At 47.1% G+C, this 19915-nt stretch overlaps 1 protein-coding gene across 1 annotated transcript in view; it reads left to right on the top strand.

Annotated features, from left to right (window-relative positions):
* The first annotated feature begins 1344 nt into the window (after positions 1–1344).
* LOC128838515 (cytochrome P450 4V2-like) overlaps positions 1345–19915 on the top strand; it is a 67496-nt gene continuing 48925 nt past the window's right edge. Inside the window, 3 exon segments of the mRNA XM_054030768.1 lie at positions 1345–1555; positions 10463–10575; positions 12703–12788. Coding sequence (XP_053886743.1) covers positions 1345–1555; positions 10463–10575; positions 12703–12788 — 410 coding nt within the window.

The raw sequence follows: 19915 nt of genomic DNA, 5'->3' as shown, positions 1-19915 counted from the left end.
AAGAGGAGAAGGACCTAGGGGTTCTTGTAGACCGCAGGATGACTATGAGTCGACAATGTGACGTGGCGGTGAAAAAAGCCAATGCAGTCTTGGGATGCATTAGGCGAGGTATATCTAGTAGGGATAAGGAGGTCCTGCTTCCGTTGTACAAGGCGCTGGTGAGACCTCATTTGGAGTACTGTGTGCAGTTCTGGTCTCCCATGTTTAAAAAAGATGAACTCAAACTGGAATGGGTGCAGAGAAGGGCCACTAGGATGATCAGAGGAATGGAAAAGCTGTCGTACGAAAGGAGACTAGAGGAGCTTGGGTTGTTTAGTCTGACAAAGCGAAGGCTGAGAGGGGATATGATTGCTATCTTTAAATATATTAGAGGGATTAATACAAGGGAGGGAGAAGAATTATTCCAGCTTAGTACTAACGTGGATACCAGAACGAATGGATACAAACTGGCCGTGGGGAAGTTCAGACTTGAAATTAGACGAAGGTTTCTGACCGTCAGAGGGGTGAAATATTGGAATGGCCTACCGAGGGAAACGGTGGGGGCGACGGACCTGTCTGGTTTTAAGATAAAGTTAGATAAGTTTATGGAGGGAATGGTTTAATGGTAAAACATAGTAGTCAAGGAAAGCCAAGCAATGGTGGGTAAATAGTATAATGGCTAACGGGGTCGGGCTGGAGACTCTTGCCTATATGCTTGGGGTCTTACTGATCGCCACATTTGGGGTCGGGAAGGAATTTTCCTCCAGGGCAGATTGGCTGAGCCTCTGGAGGTTTTTCGCCTTCCTCCGCAGCATGGGGCAGGGATCTCTAGCAGGAGGGTCTCTGCCGATTGAAGTCACTAAAAACAGGATTGGGGACTTCAACAGCAGAGTCCAGGGAAGGGGTAGGGACGGTTTTATGGCCTGCAGCATGCAGGGGGTCAGACCAGATGATCATAATGGTCCCTTCTGACCTTAAAGTCTATGAGTCTATGAGTCCTGCAGATCCCACATTACACAGTGAGAATAAGGGCAGCCACAGATCACAGCAGCATTTCCTTCCCCAGGGGTACTGAGAGCCATTGAACCAAACTGTATATGAAGGAAACCACTTCAAGCCAGGGGGTGCAGCAGCTTCCTCAGCACCTACCTCTTCTGCTGCTCTGCTCCCTCCTCATGCAGCCTCTGGGGATCCCTCCTTCCCTCCCACTCTTTTGTTCCCGGGCCTCTCCCCCACCCCCGCACACCCCACCCCTGGGCTCTGCTTCCCTTGGTTGCAGCCGAGCGAGAGCCCGGGTTCTACACTCGGTGCAGCACCTCGGGACTGCGGCTCAGTGCACGCCCAGCGGCCGGGCTCGGGGCAGCGATGGGGGCTCTGCAGCTGGCTCAGGACGGGGACCGGCTGCTATACTGGGGGGCCGGAGTTGTCAGTCTGCTCTTCGCGCTGCTGGCAGCCTTCACGTTCCGCCTGCTGCTGGATTACCTGGGGAAGTGGAAGGCACTGAAGTCGATTCCAGGGGTCAGCCCCTGTTACCCTCTGCTGGGAAATACTGTGTTCTTGGTGCGCAAAGGGGAAGGTAACGGCTGCCCAGAGACATAGCGGTAGCTGTCTGCAAAGCTAGGGTGACCAGATGTCCCGATTTTATAGGGACAATCCTGATATTTGGGGCTTTTTTTAATATGGGCTTCTATTACCCCCCATCCCCTGTCCCGATTTTTCACACTTGCTGTCTGGTCGCCCTACTGCAAACCCATCTCCCTCCTGGAGCTGCTGCCTGAAGCACCCTCTCTCCAGGGTGACCACAATGCCCTGGGGAATCAGCCTCGGCCACAGGGCGTACAGCGGTGTAGACATTTGTTAGGTGCTCGGGAAGTGGCTGGGGATTTCCTGGGGCTGTATAAGAAGGAGCTGGACTGGCCCCATCACTAATTATTGTTGTAGAATAACAGAGTAGGAATGAGCTGTTTTTATGTTAAAGACTTTTCCCCCAAGTTGAAAACAAAAACAAAACAGTTCAATACTTGGCATCCTGCTGCATTTCTAGATCCGGGCAAAACAGCCAGGCAGTATTACTGAGACTCTACTTCAATCAACCAAAACCCCCCAGAAACCAATGACAAGTCTTTATGGTTCCTGAGGTATTCCCCCCCCCTCGCTATTTCCAAAGAGTTTATAATTTGATTATAATTTGTTTCTTGAAAACAAGCTCTTAATTGTGATGTCCTGTCCCTTTAACTCCACAGTGAGATAGTAAAAATATCAATGTGCATGGATTTCTGTGCTTATTGTACCTGTGCAAATATGGGCTTTTGTGCTGTATTATTGAGCCTTGATTTTTTAACAAAAGGGATCTTTCAGGTAAGTTATACCTGAAGTGGAATGAAGGAAAAGGGTTATTTAGTTGCTTTAGCTTTGCTGCAGGGTGGGTGTGGTGGTTGTGCTGAGGAAGACAATACTATAAATGTACAGGGCCAGTTTCTGTCATAAAACTTAGAAACAGTCAACTATTTTTGGAAGAACAGGCATGATTGTGACAGAGGGCTGTTTGTAGATACAAAACATTCTATGCATTCTATGATCCATTCTATGCATCTGAAGAAGTAGGCTGTAGTCCACGAAAGCTTATGCTCAAATAAATTTGTTAGTCTCTAAGGCTACGTCTACACTACGGTGGGGGGGATCGATTTCAGATACGCAAATTCAGCTACGGGAATAGCGTAGCTGAATTCGATGTATCTGATCCGACTTACCCCGCTGTGAGGACGGTGGCAAAACGACTGCTGCGGCTCCCCCGTTGACGGTGCTTACTGCTACCTGGGCTGGTGGAGTACGTGCGTAGATTCAGGGGATCGATTATCGCGTCCTGATGAGACAGATAAATCGATCCCCGAGAGATCGATTTCTACCCACCGATCCGGGCGGGTAGTGAAGGCAAGCCCTAAGGTGCCACAAGTACTCCTGATCTTTTTGCGAATACAGACTAACATGGCTGCTACTCTGAAAACAATGAGGAGTACTTGTGGCACCTTAAAGACTAACAAATTTATTTGGGCATAAACTTTCGCATCTGATGAACTGGGTTTTAGCCCACGAAAGCTTACGTCCAAATAAATCTGTAAGGATGGCACATACACAGTGTGGTCACACAAAGGAGCTGTGAGGAGATGGAAGATGCTGTTCCGGTCGCACACAGGAGCTGTGAGAGACTCAAGCATGCTCAGTGAAAAAGGAATCTTCAGAGATTTTTAGCTGTTAAGATCTAGCAAGTCTCTACCGAACAAGTACAAAACGTTTTTTTCCTAAGGCTAAAAATGATCAAATTAGTGGGATGGCACAAGCAGGACCGGCTCTAGATTTTTGCCCCCACCCCCAGCAAAAAAAAAAAAAAAAAGACTGCCCCTCCCCCCCCTTTTTGTGGCTTTTACACATGTTTGCACGTTGCAATGTTTTTGTTGGTTTGGTTTGGTTTGTTTTTTTTGACTGGGTGCGGTACTGATGCAGCATTGGGCAACGACTGCATCTGAATCTGCTTAAGCTGGGTGTATCTGCCTGAATTTCTTATTGAGACAGAGGAGCTGAAAAGCCCCATGGGCCACTAGAGCGCCTGAGTAATTTGTGCCGCTTGTAATATGTGTGGAGGGGAAATACAGAATAGAGATGACATTTCAAGAGGCTTAAATCACCGCATGCTTTGCTGCCCCGGTGTCACGTCTGGATCTCTTGAAGGAAGGCTATGGGGTTGTGCAGCCCCGATCGGAGAGAGCCCTTGGCTTTCCTGGGCATGCTCTGTATTTCAGTCTTACTAGGAGCTGGGCTGCCGCTTCTGAGCGCATTCTGCTACTTTCGCTCATTTAAAATGAGCCTGACGTTCCCCAAATCATTAACTGAAATGGGTAAGGAGCGTGCTGGAGAATTGCCTGCTGTCTGACGGGTGCTAATTCTGACACTGCCACTTGATCAAAGGGTCAGGTCATTATCTTTAAAAAGTTGTGCCCGAATGAAAGGATTTCTCCTGGCTCAGATTTGTTTCCAAGGGGGTAGGGGAGGGAGAGAAGAAGGGGAAAGCCAGGCTAACCCTTGAAGGGGTATTTCATGGCACTGTCTCCCTGAGCCCCACCGGCTGTACTGCAGCGCAGGGTTACCTGGCTGGTGGCACTGACGGTGTTATTGGCCACTGGGGGCTTCCTGCCTGGCCCTGGTAAGTTCTCGGCGGCTTTCTCGTTGTTCCTCGGGGGATTCAGGCTGTAGGGCTTTAGGAACGTGAAGTTGCTCTTGGTGGACTCTGGGGCCAGGCAGACTTTGTAGCAGTAACCCGGAGGGCCACTGCCCGCCATGTCCAGGCAGTTGTTTGACACTTTGTTGCCTGAGGAGAGCTGGGGCTTGATGTTGGAATTTTTGAAGACGTCTGCCGGAATGCCACCCCTGGAAATGTGTGCCCCAAGCACGTGCTTGCTTTGCTGGTGCCTAGAGCCGGTCCTGGGCACAAGGTACATTCCTGACACACAGTCCACTCCCCTGCATGGAGGTGTTAAGGCATTTAAAAGTAAAGGTCTCAAGAATTTTTTTAACATAAGCAAAACAACAACATATTTTTTAAAAAAGAACAGGAGTATTTATGGCACCTTAGCGACTAACAAATTTATTAGAGCATAAGCTTTTGTGGGCTACAGCCCACTTCTTTGGATGTAGCCCATGAAAGCTTATGCTCTAATAAATTTGTTAGGCCTGGTCTACACTACGACTTTAATTCGGATTTATCAGCTTTAATTCGAATTAACCCTGTAACCGTCCACACAACGACGCCATTTAATTCGATGTAAAGGGCCCTTTAAATCGATTTCTGTACTCCACCCCAACGAGCGGAGTAGCGCCAAAATCGATTTTAGCAATTCGAATTAGGGTTAGTGTGGCCGCAATTCGATGGTATTGGCCTCCGGGAGCTATCCCACAGTGCATCATTGTGACCGCTCTGGACAGCAATCCGAACTCGGATGCACTGGCCAGGTAGACAGGAAAAGCCCCGCGAACATTTGAACTTCATTTCCTGTTTGCCCAGCATGGAGAGCACAGGTGACCACAGATACCTCATCAGCACAGGTAACCATGCAGGCTGATAATCGAAAAAGAGCACCAGCATGGACCGTGAGGGAGGTACTGGATCTGATCGCTGTATGGGGAGAGGATTCAGTGCTTGCAGAACTTCGTTCTAAAAGACGAAATGCAAAAACTTTTGAAAAAATTTCCAAGGGCATGATGGAGAGAGGCCACAATAGGGACTCTGAGCAGTGCCGCGTGAAGGTCAAGGAGCTCAGACAAGCCTATCAAAAAACAAAGGAGGCAAACGGTCGCTCCGGGTCAGAGCCGCGGACATGCCGCTACTACGCCGAGCTGCATGCAATTCTAGGGGGGGCTGCCACCACTACCCCACCTTTGTTCGTGGATTCTGGGTCGGGGATAGTCTCGACGCCTGAGGATTCTGCCGATGGGGTAGAGGAGGAGGAGGAGGAGGATGAGCTTGCAGAGAGCACACAGCACTCCATTCTCCCCAACAGCCAGGATCTTTTTCTCACCCTGACTGAAGTACCCTCCCAAGCCTCCCAAGCCAGTACCCAAGACTCTGACCCCATGGAAGGGACCTCAGGTGAGTTTACCTTTTAAAATATAAAACTTGTTTTAAAAGCAAACGGTTTTTAATGATTACTTTGCCTGACTTTGCATTCGCGGTCAGTTCAGCTACTGGAAAAGTCTGTAGCTACTGGAAAAGTCTGTTAACGTGTCTGGGGATGGAGCGGAAATCCTCCAGGGACATCTCCATGAAGCTCTCCTGGAGGTACTCCGAAAGCCTTGCCAGAAGGTTTCTGGGCAGTGCATCCTTATTCCCTCCTCCATGGTAGGACACTTGACCACGCCATGCTTGCAGCAAGTAATCTGGTATCATTGCCTGACAAAGCCTAGCAGCGTATGGTCCCGGTGTTTGCTGGCATTCAAGCAACATCCGTTCTTTATCTTGTTGTGTAATCCTCAGGAGAGTGATATCACTCCTGGTAACCTGGTTGAAATACGGGAACTTAATTAAGGGGACAGAGGTGGCCGTTCCTACTGGGCTGTTTGCCTGTGGCGGAAAATAAATCCTTCCCTGCAGTTAGCCAAGCGCAGATGGGAAATTGGCCCTGAAGTTTTCCGCGTTTGGCTAGCAGGGTTCTTCCCTGTTACCAGCCACGCGGTGGGGGGAGGGTACCGTGATCATCCCAGAGAATTCATGGCGAGGGGGGGGGTCGGCGGCGGGGGGGTGGGTAGTTTGGTGCCTGCAGGGATCTTCCCTGATACCAGCCATGCGGTGGGGGGAGGGGTACCGTGATCATCCCAGAGAATTCATGGCGGGGGGGGGGTTAGTTTGTTTTCTGGTGCTGCTGAATGTTAACAGAAAAACCGCAGCACTCTACTTGCCTGAAGGGGCCCAGACAAGCCCCCCCACACTGCCCCCCCCCCAACTGGCTGAGATTGGCCAGGCTTCTGCAGCACTCTACAGGCTATGCTTGGTATGTGGGAAAGGAGGGTGCAGAAGCTGTAAAACAATGGCTTACCATGGCCGCATGCAAGCCGAATTCTGTTGCCCAGACCTGTGATCTCTAGCAGCAAAGCCACAAGCACTCAGCATTAAGAGGCAAAATGCGACCTTGCACAGAAATCACATGTGCTATGTAATGTGAACAGTGTTGGTCACCGTGAAAGAGTATAAGCATTGTTCTGCAAAATGTAGCTTTTAAAACAATTCTCTCTTTTTTCCCCTCCCTACAGCAGCTGCAAATTCCTCAAGCCTCCCTCCTCCATCCCGAAGGTTATCACAGATAAGGCGTCGTAAGAAGAAGACGCGGGAGGACATGTTTTCTGAAATTATGCAATCCAGCAGGAGTGACAGAGCTCATCTGAATGAGTGGAAGGAAACAGTTTCAAAGTATAGGAAAGAAGTCAGTGAACGTGAGGAGAGGAGGGACCAACGTGAGGAGAGGAGGGACCAACGTGAGGAGAGGAGAGACGATCGAGATGAGAGATGGCGGCAGGAAGACCAGAGGATGAAGGATGCAACGCTGGGGCTGCTCCGGCGTCTGGTGGAGGTTCAGGAACGGCTGCTGGAAAACAGACTGCCGCTTCAGCCCCTGTTCCACCCTCCCCCCTCCCCATGTTCCGTATCCTCCTCACCCAGACGTGTAAGAACGCGGGGGGGGAGGCTCCGTACACCTTCCCATTCCACCCCAGTAGACAGCCCAAGCAAAAGGCTGTCATTTTTTTAACCTTTTCTTTGTGGCTTTTTCCTTCCCAGCAATCCTCCTCCCAAATACCACCCGGGTTCCCTCCCTCTTTTTCTAATCTATTAATAAAGAATAAATGATTTTTAAATGATAGTGACTTTATTTGGTTTGAAAGAAAGCTGGGGGAAGGGGCAGGGTGGGTTCCTTACAGAAAATCAGTCAGTAAAGGGGGAGGGTTTTCATGAAGGAGAAACAAACAGATATTTCACACGGTAGCCTGGCCAGCCATGAAACTGGTTTTCAAAGCTTCTCTGATGCACAGCGCTTCATGGTGTGATCTTCTAATCGCCCTGGTGTCTGGCTGCGCGTAATCAGCAGCCAGGCGATTTGCCTCAGCCTCCCACCCCGCCATAAAGGTCTCCCCCTTACTTTCACAGAGATTGTGGAGCACACAGCAAGCAGAAATAACAATGGGGAGATTTCTTTGGCTGAGGTCAGAGCGAGTCAATAATGAACGCCAGCGACCTTTTAAACGGCCAAATGCACATTCTACCACCATTCTGCACTTGCTTAGCCTGTAGTTAAACAGCTCCTGACTCCTGTCCAGGCTGCCTGTGTATGGCTTCATAAGCCATGGCATTAAGGGGTAGGCTGGGTCCCCAAGAATAACTATGGGCATTTCAACATCCCCAACGGTTATTTTCTGGTCCGGAAAGTAAGTCCCTTGCTGCAGCCCTTTAAACAGAGTAGTGTTCCTGAAGACGCGAGCGTCATGAACCCTTCCCGCCCAGCCCGCGTTGATGTTGGTGAAACGTCCCTTGTGATCCACAAGTGCTTGCAGCACCATTGAAAAGTACCCCTTGCGGTTTATGTACTCGGTGGCTTGGTGCTCCGGTGCCAAGATAGGGATATGGGTTCCGTCTATTGCCCCACCACAGTTAGGGAATCCCATTGCAGCAAAACCATCCACTATAGCCTGCACATTTCCCAGAGTCACTAACTTTCGTAGCAGCACCTGAGTGATTGCTTTGGCTACTTGCATCACAGCAGCCCCCACCGTAGATTTGCCCACTCCAAATTGATTCCCGACTGACCGGTAGCTGTCTGGCGTTGCAAGCTTCCACAGGGCTATCGCCACGCGCTTCTCAACTGTGAGGGCTGCTCTCATCTTGGTATTCTGGCATTTCAGGGCAGGGGAAAGCAAGTCACAAAGTTCCATGAAAGTGCCCTTACGCATGCGAAAGTTCCGCAGCCACTGGGAATCGTCCCAGACCTGCAACACTATGCGGTCCCACCAGTCTGTGCTTGTTTCCCTTGCCCAGAATCGGCGTTCCATGGATAGAATCTGCCCCATTAACAACATGATCTCCAAAGCACCGGGGCCTGTGGTTTCACTGAATTCTGTGTCCGTGTCCGTGTCCATGTCCTCATCATGCTTGTCGCTGCGCTGCCGCCGCCGCTGCCTCCTCGCCTCGTTTTTCTGGTCCTGGCTGAGCATAAACTCCACAAGAACGCGCGAGGTGTTTGCAATATTCATGAGTGCTGTCTTGACCTCAGCGGGCTCCATGCTTGCCGTGGTATGGAGTCTGCAGTGTTCACCCACCCAGGAAAAAAGGCGCGAAAATGGTTGTCTGCCGTCCGTTGCTTTCATGCAGGGAGGGAGGGAGGGAGGGAGTGAGGCTGTACCCAGAACCACCTGCGACGATGTTTTTTGTCCCATCAGGCACTGGGATCTTAACCCACAATCCCAATGGGCGCAGGAGACTGCGGGAACTATGGGATAGCTATGGAATTGCTACCCACAGTGCAACGGTGCAGAAATCGACGCTAGCCCCGGTACTTGGACGCACACCACCGAATTACTGTGCTAGTGTGGCCGCACTCATTTCGACTTTATACAACCTGTTTCTCAAATCCGAATTATCTAAATTCGGATTAATCCCGTAGTGTAGACATACCCTTAGTCTCTAAGGTGCCACAAGTACTCCTGTTCTTCTTGTGGATACAGACTAACACGACTGCTACTCTGAAACATATTTTTACTTAGCCTTGTTCCTGAAAACAACTGAATGGTTTTGGCTGAAATTTGGCTTGTGGTGAGCACCTGGCATGGAAAATTGCAACCCAAACTGTTAAAGTTTGGCAAAATTATAAGCAACTAAAAATGAGGCCGTATAGTGGAAAGTGTCAGGCAACGTTAATAATAGGTGGTGACCCTCTGGTCTTTTGTGTAGAAATTTCTCTTGAATGTGGACTCTAGCATTATTGTGGAATAAGAACATAAGAACATAAGAAAGGCTGTACCGGGTCAGACCAAAGGTCCATCTAACCCAGTATCCTGTCTACCGACAGTGGCCAATGCCAGGTGCCCCAGAGGGAGTGAACCTAACAGGCAATGATCAAGTGATCTCTCTCCTGCCATCCATCTCCACCCTCTGACAGACAGAGGCTACGGACACCATTCCTTACCCGTACTGGTTAATAGCCATTAATGGACTTAACCACCATGAATTTATCTAGTTCTCTTTTAAACTCTGTTATAGTCCTAGCCTTCGCAACCTCCTCAGGTAAGGAGTTCCACAAGTTGACTGTGCGCTGCGTGAAGAAGAACTTCATTTTATTTGTTTTAAACCTGCTGCATGAATGATTTATTAATCTGCACAATCTGCACAATCTCATTTCCCCTTTTATCTAAGATGCTCTTGGAGCCATTTTAGAGGGTCTCAGTTAAGGTCTTTAAAGTCAATCAGTAGAGGTTCTCTTGTACTTAATAGATGATCCTTACCCCGCAAGGATTTATATTCCATCTATCATGTTGTTCAGAAAAATTAATCAGTGTGAGGATGGGCTTGTGCTAATGCACTGGGCTGGGAATCCGGAGAAATGAATTAAATTCCTAGCTTTGCCATAGACTTCCTATGTGACCTTGGGCAAGTCACATAATCTCTTTGTGTGTCAGATCCCCATCTATAAAAGGGGGATAAAAATATTTCCTTTATACTCTTTCATTTGTCCCTTCTATTTAGGTTGCAAGGTACCTGTGTCTGTACAGTGCTTATCACAATCTCGACTGGGACCCCTAAGTGCTACTATAATCAAAATAATAAATAAGTGCAAAACATACTTGGTTTGTCACAGTAGCAAAACTAACACTGCAGTGAACTCATGATCAATTACATGATTACAAAAGTTTTAGTTTTGGCCTATTCAAATTGATTTTTTCCACCCCACAGATTTCTTTAATCAAATAGTACACATCTTCAAAGAATACAGGAATCTACCCCTGCTAAAACTTTGGATAGGACCATTGCCTTTTGTGATTTTATATCATCCAGATGCTGTGGAGGTGAGTGTTCCTATCTCATGTTTAATAGATTTGTTTGTATAAGTCATACAATTTATGACAGTTATTCTCTAATTTGAAAGTTTGTGTTTGTTTCATCTCCAGATTTTATAGTAAACATTAAAAATGGCTGGTCATGAAGGACACATGCCAGTCACCAAACTTCTTGTTACATCTAGAGCTTAGGCTTCATGCTGGTCTCCTCCTCCCTGCCTGCCTGCCCTCCCTCCCTACTTTAGTGCAGATGTTTTATAACTCTAGGCACTCAGGGGAGCACAGGGACTGCATGTCAGATGCTCCTCCCAGTGGTATGTTGCATGAGCTAAAGGGATGACACAAATCATTCCCAGTCAGTGCAACTGAGACACAATACCCCTGGTGTTCTCTCTGCCGGAGTGAGTACCATCCCCTTTGCTCTGGCAGGTGCAAATAGTGCAGTCTAGCCCTGCATGGTTTGTAGTTCGCTTAGAGATAAATGCAAAATTTCTTCTTCTGTGTCTTTACATTGATTAAAAATACTTCTGTGATTCTCAACTAAGTGAGAGGAAATGTTGATCCAGGTTTTGGACTGTGGAAAACCTTAAACTTCACTTCGCATTATCAACATAACAGGTTCTGAATGCAGATACTGTGTTAATGATCCACTAGTTTAAAACATCAGTGTTGTGCTATTATCTTCGAGGTACAGTTGTTTTTTTATTATCAAGTGATATACGGGTGAGATACATTTTATTGTATTTATTAAATAAAGTGCATACAAAGAAATCTCTCAACAGGACTTGAGGACTGATGGAAATGATATAATTTGCATCAATCTGATAAAACTGAGAAAAGTGTTTTAATTAAAACCATAGGCATTATTTTATAAAGGAGGATGCATTATTTAAGGCAACTCTGTTGTTCAGGTATCTCTTCTGCCACTGATTATCAGGACACTTGTTTATGTATTTCAGTATATAAAATCTGCCCACTACATCAGCCTCTAGGTGTGTATGTAATTCAGTCTTTAAATATATGCCCAAGTAATTCGGTCTTTAAATATATGCTCCTAGGGGTGAAATATATGCTCCAATGTCACCCCTAGGAGCCCCTTCTACCCTATGCCATGGACTGGAGAAAATCTGCCTCTTCAGTATGCTCCCCCATTCCTCCTGACCCCATGGAAATGCCTCTGGGGATATATCAGTTCTGTGGACTTAAGAGGGGTAGTTGAATAAGCTGCTGGGGGAGTCCCTGGAAGCACAGCACCGGCTTAAACCTGCAGAATTCCTATAGAAATCTACTAGTCCAACTAAAAATCCAGGAGGCTGACAAAATGACTTACCTTACTGGTAATAAGAGTCTGTGTTTGTCCCTGACCCTTTCCCAAGAAAGCAATCAATTTTTTGCCTCTGAAAAGACTCTTCTTCACAAACTTGTGGTTATCGCTCTCAGCTCCGCTTCAGAGACTGACCTCCCTTGTCTGGGAAGATGTTGCTGCCTTGGTGTAAACCATCCAACCAGAAATCAAGTTATCTTCACAACCCGATGGGCTAGAAACTTAACTTTAAAAATGAAAGCTTAGATTCTTCACAAGATGGTGTCATTCCCCAAGAAAGACTCCTACTCTAGTTGGGCAAAGATTGTAGATGTATTACATAAATAATTATATTCTGTGTCTCATGTTTAATATTACTGTTAAGTAGATGTACTTTTACCAGTTACATGAGAGAGACAGAACCTCTGCTGCAGTTCAGGTTGTCAGTCCAAATATCCAGCTTACCTTTGGCCTGGGAGATATTGCAATATATTAAAAAGGAATGTCACATTCATACTATTGACTATTACAATCCATTGGAACATTTTCCTGCTCTTACAGTGTAGTATCAAAGTGATGTACTTTTATTTTGATAAATATTTCCTTGTTAATGATCTCTCCTGTACCTCCAGGGTTTGTAAAGTTGACTGAGCAATACAAAGCTATCTTTGATTGTAAATGGGTGTTCAAGTTTATAGGAGAGCAGTCATAGCTTTGAATATATTTTGCAAATACCCTCCTCCTAAAAAATGGAATGAGTATACAGTGTTATAGTGTTACCAACTTCTTCTTTTAAAGAGATATTTCCCCTCTGTCTTTTCTCCTGCTGGTAGGTTGTTCTAAACAGTTCAAAGCACATAGAAAAATCTTTTCCGTACAAATTTCTACATCCATGGCTTGGCACAGGACTTCTAACAAGGTATCGTAATATATAAATAGAGTCATGTACCTTTAAAGTTATGCAAAGTTTAATTCTAAGATATATATATTTACTGCCTAGATTAGAATGTGTTATATTTTATTTGCTAATAAGCAGATAAAAGCATAATTATGGTCTGAATATTAGAATCTAAAGTACGGATGCCCAAAAAGCAGCTTTAGGCCCGTATTGCTGGCAGGGCCATAAAATGGGGTCCTCCTGCTACCATCTGGAGTCTAGAAATGATGAGTTCTTGAAAGGATCGTGCGCTGTGAGGACTGTAAATGGGACTTTAGAGCAAACGATGTAGCAAGACCTCACTCGGATGCACCGAGCTCGAGTTTTCATAATTGATAGAAAGAACTTTTAATTCCTCAGCAAAAGAATATCAGTCAATTATAATCCAGCAATATCAAATATTCTCCCCACACAAATGACACATTTAGTCTCATTGATGTAGCCCTCAGCTGTCCTCAGACTCAACTTCATGAACTTCAAGGCGAGCCATGTGCAAGGGCACCCACTCGAGGCTCCCAACTCCTCTCCCATCACTTTTTCGTGTCTCTCTCCTTCCTGATGGGGTTTTTCTAGGCTGCACATTTCCCTGCCTATACTGTGATATTCCCAGCAAGCCAGACTGTCTGAACAGGCCAGTGTCTGTGTTTTGCTTTTTCTCCAAAGGCTATAGACAGTTTAATTGCACACAGTTATAAGTTCCCACACAGCTCTTTCTAAGCAGGCACATTTATTTTTAAGGTGAAAGGATTACAGGGAAAACATATTAAAAAGAATAAAAGAACCTACACACATGCTGGAAAGCTTACCAAAGATGACAGCCATCACGCTCTACTCCAGCAGGGGCTTTGGTATGAGTCAGTCCTTCCAATCCACCAAAGGGTTTTTCTGTAGTTACAAGTTCATTACAGCTTTTGCTCAGAACAAGCACACCCATGCATAGGTTCATCTTTCCTTTACACCGCTTGGTCCTTTGATCTTGGGATTCTGGGATTAGGGAATCACCTGATGGTAGTCCTGTCCTTAGGGTGCAGTTGCATAACCATGGGTGGGGTGGGGGTGTGTGTGTGAAATTTGCTTTCACTTCCCTCTAGATATTTCCCAGGAAATCCATTTCACTGGTATTATCCCAAAAATCCATTTTTGTGTGCCACTTTGTTCAATATAGTCATTTGATCATCCAAGCCCACAACCATTCATTTAATGCAATGGACCCTAAAGATATGTAAACTTAATTCAATAAGGTCTCCCAAGTATATTGCGGGAAATTGCCATATCTGTCACACTTGGGTTAAACTAAAGTATTTCAGTCCTCAGGAGACTAAACTGTTGTGTGCTACAGGCAGAGAACAAGAAAGACTAAGGTGCTACCAATATCCAAGGCCCTTGCAATGGCAGGGAATTGATTAGGTAAGCTACGCACAAATGATCTTGGTTGGTGATCCACACACTGTGCTGTTGAGGATGGCAAAAAATGCCCAAGTACCCTTCCCATCTGACTTGGTGATTCTTTCCTGACCCCAGATCTGGTGATCAGTTTGACCCTGAGCCTGTGTGCAAGATACACCAGCCATAGTCTGAGAGAGAGGATTTTCTGTACCACTCAGAGCAGTGGTCCACCCTGTCTGGTGTGCTGTCTCCAGTAGTGGCCAATCCTTAATGTTTCAGAGGAAGGTGAACCCCAGACGTGAAAGTAAGCCGGTCCGGTCCTGTACTGCGTATACAGCCGACCGTACCGGCAGGGGGCAGCTTCCCCGCCTGGCAATTTAAAAGGGCCCTGGGCTCCAGGCAGTAGCCAGAGCCCCTGGCCCTTTAAATCGCCACCAGAGCCCCGCTGCCGGAGCCCTTGGGTAGTGGCCGTGAGGCCCAGGGATCTGGCGGTGATTTAAAAGGCCTTGGGCCCTTTAAATCACCGCTGGAGCCCCAGGGTCCTTTAAATCGCGATTTAAAGGGCCCAGGGATCTAAAGGCCTTGCCCCTTCCAGTTGAGGCTCCTCCCCCTGCTCAGGATCCTGTCCCTGCTACCAGTAAGTCCCTTAATTTACTTTCACCCCTGGTGAACCCACACCGTCCCCCCACAAGAAATCCCCCAATTGTGCAATGGGGAAAAAATTCCTCCCTGATGCTTACAGGTGACTGGCTGAAACCCCGAAGAATGAGTTTTGATTATAACCATTGTCTTAACACAGAGCTGTAAATGAGCATGCTAAGGGCAATGCAGACACACCTGTTCTCCCCATCATCCATGAAGAAAAGGGACAAAGGGTGGGATTCATAAATTCACAGATTCTGAGCTCTTAGAACCTCATTGTTCTTAGAACTTAAGTGCAGCTGCTGGGGTGTAATGAAAAGTAAGCTTGCAGACAGAATCTGACTCACAGTCAGCTTGGATTTATGTGCTATATCAAATACATAAACACACCACCTTTATCCATTATGCACACTTATCACCTCTGCTGAAGGGATAGTCTCCTATTATTATGAATCATGATTATTAGGGGAATGCCAAGGGACCAACCAATATCTGGGCCCCTTTTTGCTAGGCACCATACACATTCACAGCAGTAGATACTCCCTTCCCTGAAGAGCTTACAGTATAAGTAGACAAGACAGACACATGGTGAGGGAAAGGGATATGAGACACAAGCGAAGTGAATAATGTGGAAGCACAAATGTCATAGTAGAGCTATGATTTTTTCTGAAGGGGGGTAGGAGGAGTTTCACACAACAGAAAAGGCAGGAAAGGAGAGTGATGAGAGGGATAGAGCAGATGAGAAGAGGGAAGGGAGGAAGGTATATGGGGCAAGTCAGATGTGGAGGGAAGCTGAGGTATAGAGACTTTGGCTGTTTGCTCCAGTCCCTTCCCCCAGTCAGCACAAGGCAAAGAAAGTCCAGTCAAAGCTGTGGAAAATATTATCAGTGTTCATGGGTGCCTGCTTCAGTTGCTTCTACTGCTGCTCTGCTAGCTTTGGCCTCTGGCTGGCTCCTCTCTGCTGTTTTTGCCCCAGAGGACATGTGTCTGGGGAGGGAAGGCACCTAATGTCCACTGTGGATGTCTCCCCTGTACAGTTCTGGGGATGTCATTCATTTGGGAGGGCTGGCCCTGGCTAGGCCCAGGGCTGCTCAGAGGTGGGGGGCAAGTGGGGCAATTTGCCCCAAGCCCCACAGGGGCCCCACAAGCCCTGACCAAGAATCCCTTTCCTGGCTAGAGGCGCCTTTTTACTTACCCGGTAGCGGTCTGGGTCTTCGGCGGCATTTTGGCGGCGGGGGGCCCTTCAGTCGCTCCGGGTCTTTGGTGGCATTTCAGCGGCGGGTCCTTCAGTGCTGCTGTTACCGAAAGGTACCGGGTTTGCCGCAATTGGTAATGCTGCCGCAGGGGGTGGCCGTGGTTTAGGGCAATACATGGGGGGGGGGATATCCTCCCAATAATCAGCCTTGTGAGGGGCAGAAGCTTTTGGGAATAGAGGGGCATGAATTTGTACCTTCTTTAAGCGACGATGAGCCTTATCGTCCCACAAAAACCAATAGTCCATTTGCCCTGGTGCTTGGTTTTCCAGTGTCAGGTGCAAGTGGATTAAATGGGTAGGAATATTAAAGGAGCCATACTCGGGCCATGCAGTCCCCAGGGCTGGCCAATCCTGGGTACAAAGTTGTAAAAAAACACGTTTTTGACATCCCTTTTTGAACACCGGGTAAGGGCCATTTGCTTAACATATAATTCAAAGGACTATTCTTAGAGGAACAGGAGTACTTGTGGCACCTTAGAGACTAACAAATTTATTTCAGCATAAGCTTTCGTGGGCTGCAGCTCACTTCTTCAGATGCATAGAATGGAACACACAGACAGAAGATACAGAGAACATGAAAAGGTGGAAGTACGCATACCAATTGTAAGAGGCCAATCAATTGAGATGAGCTATCAGTAGCAGCAGAAGAAAAAACTTTGAAGTGATAATCAAGATGACCCATAGAAGGTGTGAGGAGAACTTAACATGGGGGGAAAAAAATTCAATGAGTGTAATGACCCAACCATTCCCAGTCTCTGTTTAGACCTAAGTTAATTGTGTCTAATTTGCATATTAATTCGAGTTCAGCAGACTCTCTCTGGAGTCTGTTTTTGAAGTTTTTTTGTTGCAAAACTGACACCTGAACTCGAATTAATATGCAAATTAGACATCTCTATTGATTGGCCTCTTACAATTACAAGTACTCCTGTTCTTTTTGCGGATACAGACTAACATGGCTGCTACTTTGAAACCTATTCTTAGAGGGTTTAACCAGAGACCCACCCATCTGCTTGCTGACACTCTAACAGAGAATTACACAGAGAACAGAGGGAATTATGGCCTAATAGGATCCTATTACAGGGATTTTTACTAATATTGACCGCTACAGGGGATGGGACAGAAGGATCCCAATTCGACCTCAGAGCTTCATCGCACGCGATGGCTTTCACTCTGAGGAATTACGAATGAGAGGCTCAGTTCCGTCCACATACTTAACGCCCAAATGTATAAGACAGAAATTTATTAACCGGTTAACCAGAACAGAACCAGACCAGAACCAGATAGTGTCTCCTTATCCTATTAGGACTCACCTTATCGGAACACGAACCCTAGGGGCCGCGGTGAAGCAGAGAAAAGGGGCGAAACACCCCGTTGGCGCCGTTCCCTGTTCGCTGCAGCCATCCGAAGTCCAATGTCCGAGCTAGGAGGGTCCTGGCGGAGTCGCCAGTAACTGTCACCGAAATATCGGGTCCACCTAGCTGAGAGCCAATTACAGCCAGATAGGGATAAGGAAGAGTTGCTTTATTTTGCAGAAGAAAGGAGAGCTTTGCACCTTGGTACAAAGACTTTGTCTTACACACATTTTACAGATCTTTTATACACATTCAGACAAAGGCCCTTGCCATGTTAACACTTAATTGGTGGTTGTCAGAGCCATGCTTTTGCTATCTGGTTAGTGAAAACTGGCTTGGGACCAGCTTTAACTACCTTAAGACCTTGAAAGGGAAGACAGTTGAAAAATTTAGGCTACTGGGTACTTAAGGTGTTTGCTTCCCCCTAATGGCCGCTGGCTAACATAACAGCTACTAGCTGTTAAGGCGGGGTACTAGTAACTTTTACACTGCCAAAGACGCAGAGCGACTGAAGGACCTGCCACTGCACACTCGGAGTGCTGCCTGGTTAGTATGTCTGCTCCCCCGCTTTACCCCAGGCCCCCTGAATCCTCTGGGTGGCCCTGGCTAGGCCCCACTTTACTCCTCCCCCAGTGCAATAGTACCTACTTATGCTATTCTGGAAGCACAAGTCTAAAATAGGTATCTGCCATTTCTGATCTTTTGTAAATATTTTGGTGATTTTTCCCCATAATTTTTTGCTATTTAGAGACTCAGAATGAACTAACACTGTGGCTGGATCTCAGCAGGCTGCATTCCTGACTTTGACTCTATAGACAAAGGAGGGTCAGTTCAAGAAAATGATCAGTTTGGGGACATTTAAAAATAGGAGATTTTGGGGGAGGTGCAGTTGTGAGCTCCCTGCTCAAAACAGGAAGATGCTGTGTTCCCAGCTGAAACTATCTGAGGCCTGGTCTACACTATGAGTTTAATTCAAATTTAGCAGCGTTAAATTGAATTAATCCTTCCACCCGTCCACACAACGAAACCATTTATTTCGAAATAAAGGGCTCTTAAAATAGATTTCTGTACTCCTCCCCGATGAGCGGAGTAGCGCCAAAATCGATATTGTCATTTCAAATTAGGGTTAGTGTGGCCGCAATTCGATGGTATTGGCCTCCGGGAGCTATCCCACAGTGCACCAATGTGACCGCTCTGGACAGCAATCTGAACTCGGATGCACTGGCTAGGTAGACAGGAAAAGCCCCACGAACATTTGAATTTCATTTCCTGTGTGCCCAGCACAGGAAAGCATAGGTGACCACAGAGAGCTCATCAGCACAGATAACCATGCAGGCCAATAATTGAAAAAGAGCACCAGCATGGACCATACAGGAGGTACTGGATCTGATCGCTATATGGGGAGAGGATTCAGTGCTAGCAGAACTTCGTTCGAAAAGATGAAATGCCAAAACTTTTGAAAAAATCTCCAAGGGCATGATGTAGAGAGGCCACAATAGGGACTCAGAGCAGTGCCGCGTGAAAGTCAAGGAGCTCAGACAAGCCTATCAAAAAACAAAGGAGGCAAACAGTCGCTCTGGGTCAGAGCCGTAGACATGCCGCTTCTACGCTGAGCTGCATGCAATTGTAGGGGGGGCCACCACCACTACCCCACCTCTGACCGTGGGTTCCAAGGCGGGGGTAATCTCATCAGCCACACCTGAGGATTCTGCGGACGGGGAAGAGGAGGAGGAGGAGGAGGAGGAGGAGGATGAGCTCGCGGAGAGCACACAGCACTCCATTCTCCCCAACAGCCAGGATCTTTTTCTCAGCCTGACTGAAGTACCCTCCCAAGCCAGTACCCAAGACCATGACCGCATGGAAGGGACCTCAGGTAAGTTTACCTTTTAAAATATAAAACATGGTTTAAAAGCAAGTGTTTTTTAATGATTAATTTGCCCTGAGGACTTGGGATGCATTCGCGGCCAGTACAGCTACTGGAAAAGTCTGTTAACGTGTCTGGGGATGGAGCGGAAATCCTCCATGAAGCTTTCTTGGAGGTACTCCAAAAGCCTTTGCAGAAGGTTTCTGGGCAGTGCAGCCTTATTCCGTCCTCCATGGTAGGACACTTGATCACGCCATGCTAGTAGCAAGTAATCTGGTATCATTGCATGGCAAAGCCTGGCAGCGTATGGTCCCGGTGTTTGCTGGCATTCAAGCAACATCCATTCTTTATCTTGCTGTGTAATCCTCAGGAGAGTGATATCAGTCATGGTAACCTGGTTGAAATACAGGAATTTAATTAAGGGGACAGAGGTGGCCATTCCTACTGGGCTGTTTGCCTGCAGCTGAAAATAAATCCTTCCCTGCAGTTAGCCAAGTGGGGGGGGGGGGGACGGGAGAGGGGAATTGGCACTGAGCTTTTCGCCTTTGGCTAGCAGGGATCTTCCCTGATACCAGCCACGCGGTGGGGGGAGGGGTACAGTGATCATCCC

Source organism: Malaclemys terrapin, chromosome 5 (assembly GCF_027887155.1).
Source record: "Malaclemys terrapin pileata isolate rMalTer1 chromosome 5, rMalTer1.hap1, whole genome shotgun sequence".
NCBI lineage: Eukaryota > Metazoa > Chordata > Testudines > Emydidae > Malaclemys > Malaclemys terrapin.
The sequence above is the reverse complement of the archived record's forward strand: the minus strand, read 5'-3'. Positions and strand labels throughout refer to the sequence as shown.